Source organism: Gekko japonicus, unplaced genomic scaffold (genome assembly GCF_001447785.1).
Source record: "Gekko japonicus isolate JY-2015 unplaced genomic scaffold, Gekko_japonicus_V1.1 scaffold5867, whole genome shotgun sequence".
Classification (NCBI taxonomy): Eukaryota; Metazoa; Chordata; class Lepidosauria; order Squamata; family Gekkonidae; genus Gekko; species Gekko japonicus.
The window spans coordinates 7,124-10,552 of record NW_015163261.1 but is presented as its reverse complement, the minus strand read 5'-3'; the positions used below and the strand labels follow the sequence as shown (position 1 = coordinate 10,552).

The 3,429-nt window shown below is 51.8% G+C and overlaps 1 protein-coding gene across 1 annotated transcript; it reads right to left on the bottom strand.

Moving 5' to 3' along the window:
* Positions 1–215: 215 nt before the first annotated feature.
* Positions 216–2,804, bottom strand: LOC107106991 (unconventional myosin-Vb-like; the record flags this gene model as incomplete). Its single annotated transcript, XM_015407206.1, has 2 exons — positions 216–431; positions 2,690–2,804. Coding segments are annotated over 2 exons (331 nt in total), but the record flags the coding sequence as incomplete, so codon positions are not given.
* Positions 2,805–3,429: the final 625 nt, after the last annotated feature.

Sequence of the window (3,429 nt, the reverse complement as noted above, 5' to 3'; positions counted from 1 at the left end):
TTTTAGACTTCTGGTTGATTTCTACAACCCAAATCTTATTGCGTTGTTTACTGATGTCTCATCTTGTTGGTTGTATGACACGCTCTGTGTAATCCACCTTGAGTCCCCATGAGAAAGGCGGACTATAAATTATGTCAATAATTAAAATTAATGAATTAAACCAAGCATCTCTCTGGCTGGTGGTCAATTCTCTTCCTATGCCTCTCGCCCAAAGCTTACCTGCGGGCCAGGTACCCTCGGGTGTGCTTCTGGATTCGGATGGCCGCCTCCCTCATCCTCCTGTACTTCAGCCTCTGCAACCAGCCACGCACGGTTTTCTGGATCATGATGGTCGCGCTGCGGAACTTGTCTGCCCGCAACTTCTCCAGGTAGGCCACTTGGCCGGCGCGGAAGAAGATCTTGGTGCACCCAAACTGGAACTTGTCGGGATCCTGTTCGAAAGCACAAAAGGAAACAGTGCTTAGAAGCGTGTGACTTCTGTCGGCACGTAAGGGATGAAATGAAGCATGTGTTTCACAGTGGTATGACATAAGAACGTAAGAAGAGCCCTGCTGGATCAGACCAGTGATCCATCTAGTCCAGCATCCTGTCTCACACAGTGGCCAGCCAGTTCCTCTGGAGGGCCAACAACAGGGCACAGAGGCCAAGGCCTCCATAAGAACATAAGAAGAGCCCTGCTGGATCAGACCAGTGGTCCATCTAGTCCAGCATCCTGTCTCACACGGTGGCCAGCCAGTTCCTCTGGAGGGCCAACAACAGGGCATGGAGGCCGAGGCCTCCATAAGAACATAAGAAGAGCCCTGCTGGATCAGACCAGTGGTCCATCTAGTCCAGCATCCTGTCTCACACAGTGGCCAACCAGTTCCTCTGGAGGGCCAACAACAGGGCACAGAGGCCTTCGTAAGAACACCAGAAGATCCCTGCTGGATCAGAGCAATGGTCCATCTAGTCCAGCATCCTGTCTCACACAGTGGCCAGCCAGTTCCTCTGGAGGGCCAACAACAAGACACATAGAGGCCAAGGTCTTCATTAGAACACAAGAAGAGCCCTGCTGGATCAGACCAGTGGTCCATCTAGTCCAGCATCCTGTCTCACACCGTGGCTGACCAGTTCCTTTGGATGGCCAACAGCAGGGCATAGAGGCCGTACAAGTGACAGATGGCCAAAATGGGACATCAGACCTCACACCAGGATAAAGGAAGTAGGCATATGCTTTCAGAGAGCCAGTTTGGTGTAGTGGTTAAGTGCGTGGACTCCAATCTGGGAGAACAGGGTTCGATTCCCCACTCTTCCACTTGCACCTGGCTGGATGACCTTGGGCAAGCCGTAGTTCTGTCAGAGAGCTGTCCTTGAAAAAGAGCAGTTTCGGTCAAGAGCTCTCTCAGCCCCGCCTACCTCACAGGGTGTCTGTTGTGGGGAGGGGAAGGGAAAGGAGCTTGTAAGCTGCTCTGAGACTCCTTCGGGTAGTGAAGGGCGGGGTATAAATCCAGCCTCTTCTTCTTCTTCAGAGGGAATATGGCTTGGTGACAGGGCATCCGCTCTGCATTCAGAAGGTCCCAGGTTCACTCCTCGCCATCTTCAGTTAGAAATCCCAGATGGCAGGTGATGAGAAAGACTGCCACCTTAGAACTAGGAGAGCTGCTGCTAGGCTGTATACATGCAGTATAAGGGAGCTCCATGTGTATGACAGTGTATCGTGTGGTGGTTACACAGTGTTGGCCTAGGATTTGGGAGACCCCAGTTTGAATCCCCACTCCCTGGAGGTAACAAATGAGGCTGCCTTATACTGAATCAGACCATTAGTCCATGAGGGTGAATATTGTCTGCTCAGACAGGCATTGGCTCCCCAAGGCTTCAGGCAGAGGTCCTTCACACCACTGTGAGCCAGTTTCATATAGTGGTTAGGATCACGGACTCTAATCTAGGAGAATAGGTTTTGATTCCCCACTCCTCCACATACAGCTGCTGGTGTCACCTTGGGTCAATCACAGTTCTCTCAGAGATGTTCTGGAAAGAGCAGTTCTTGAAAGAGCTCTCTCAGCCCCGCCTACCTCACAGGGTGTCTGTTGTGGGGAGGGGAAGGGAAAGGAGTTTGTAAGCCGCTCTGAGACTCCTTCGAGTAGTGAAGGGTGTGGTATAAATCTCTTCCTCTTCTTCTTCTTCTTTTTCCTCCTCCTCATCCTGCTACATCTTTTAACTGGAAATGCCTGGGATTGAACCCGGGACCTTCTGCGTGCCAAGCAGATGCTTGACCAGTGATCAACGGAGCCTACTACCTCCTCCCTCAACAGAACTACAATTCCCAGAAATCCATGGGAAGAAGGAATGGCTGTTAAACCAGTGTGTGGTACAAAAGGATACCAGCTTGGGCTCTAATAGGATGAGACCAAAATGGGGCACAGACACGTGGGAGATGCCGTCAGAGGAAGTCGCGAGGTTTGTAAGCCGCCCTGAGCCCGCTTGCGGGGAGGGCGGGGTAAAAATCTTCAAATAAATAAAATAAGCCGAATAAAAAAGGACCTTTCAGACTGAGAGCAAAGAAATATCTCTCGTGGCCAGCTTTCGTTCATTATTTTCTAATTCTGCTGGCCAGAACTATATTCCGCAGTGTTTCTCTCATATGTCATTTGCCCCTCATGTCAAACTGAAAAAAGAGGGGGGGGGCGGGAAACCCCTCCTCCCAGCTCACCTTAACCAGGTTCTCCAGCAGAGTTTTACAGATCGCCTTCTTGTCATCCTTTTTGGAGAGATCCCGTTTCTTCATAAGGACTCGGTATCTGTTGAAGAAGTCGTGGTAGGTCCACCTGAAGAAAAAGCACCACTGCCCGTTAGGTTAGGTACTCGACCGAAAGATGCTGGGGTGAGGGGGGACAAGACCAGGAAGAGCTCAGATAAATGCTGTGGCGTGAGGCGGGAAAACACTGCAGCTTCTCAAAACAGACAGAGGCGGCAGAGTGGACGAGGCCCAGGGGTCATTTCCTGCAGGAGCGCACAGGAGCGGAGCTTCGGCAGTAAAGAGCCCAGGGGGCGGGCACATGCAACAAGCCCCGCCCCCTAACAAGCCCCGCCCCCTGCTCCCAGCAGCCCTCAGTCAGAGCAAGAAGCAGCCAGGTAGGTTGCACAGCCCCCCGGTCCAAAACAGTCCAGTGGCACCTTTAAGACCAGGTTTTATTCAGGTACAAGCTCGCCCTCCTCTGTGAGGACAGATCTGCACGTTTCTTCCCCCCCACCCAATAGCTAGGAATCCAAAACAGTCCAGTGGAGCCTGAGCGGTGGGTGTTGCCTTCTGACACACTCCTGGTGATGTCAGGAAGTGTGGCATATGCAAATGAGTTACGCTAATGAGCTATGCTAATGAGCTCCTGCACCTCTTTTTCTACGAAATGACCCCTGATGAGGCCACCCCAAAAAGGAGGACAGTAACCTCCT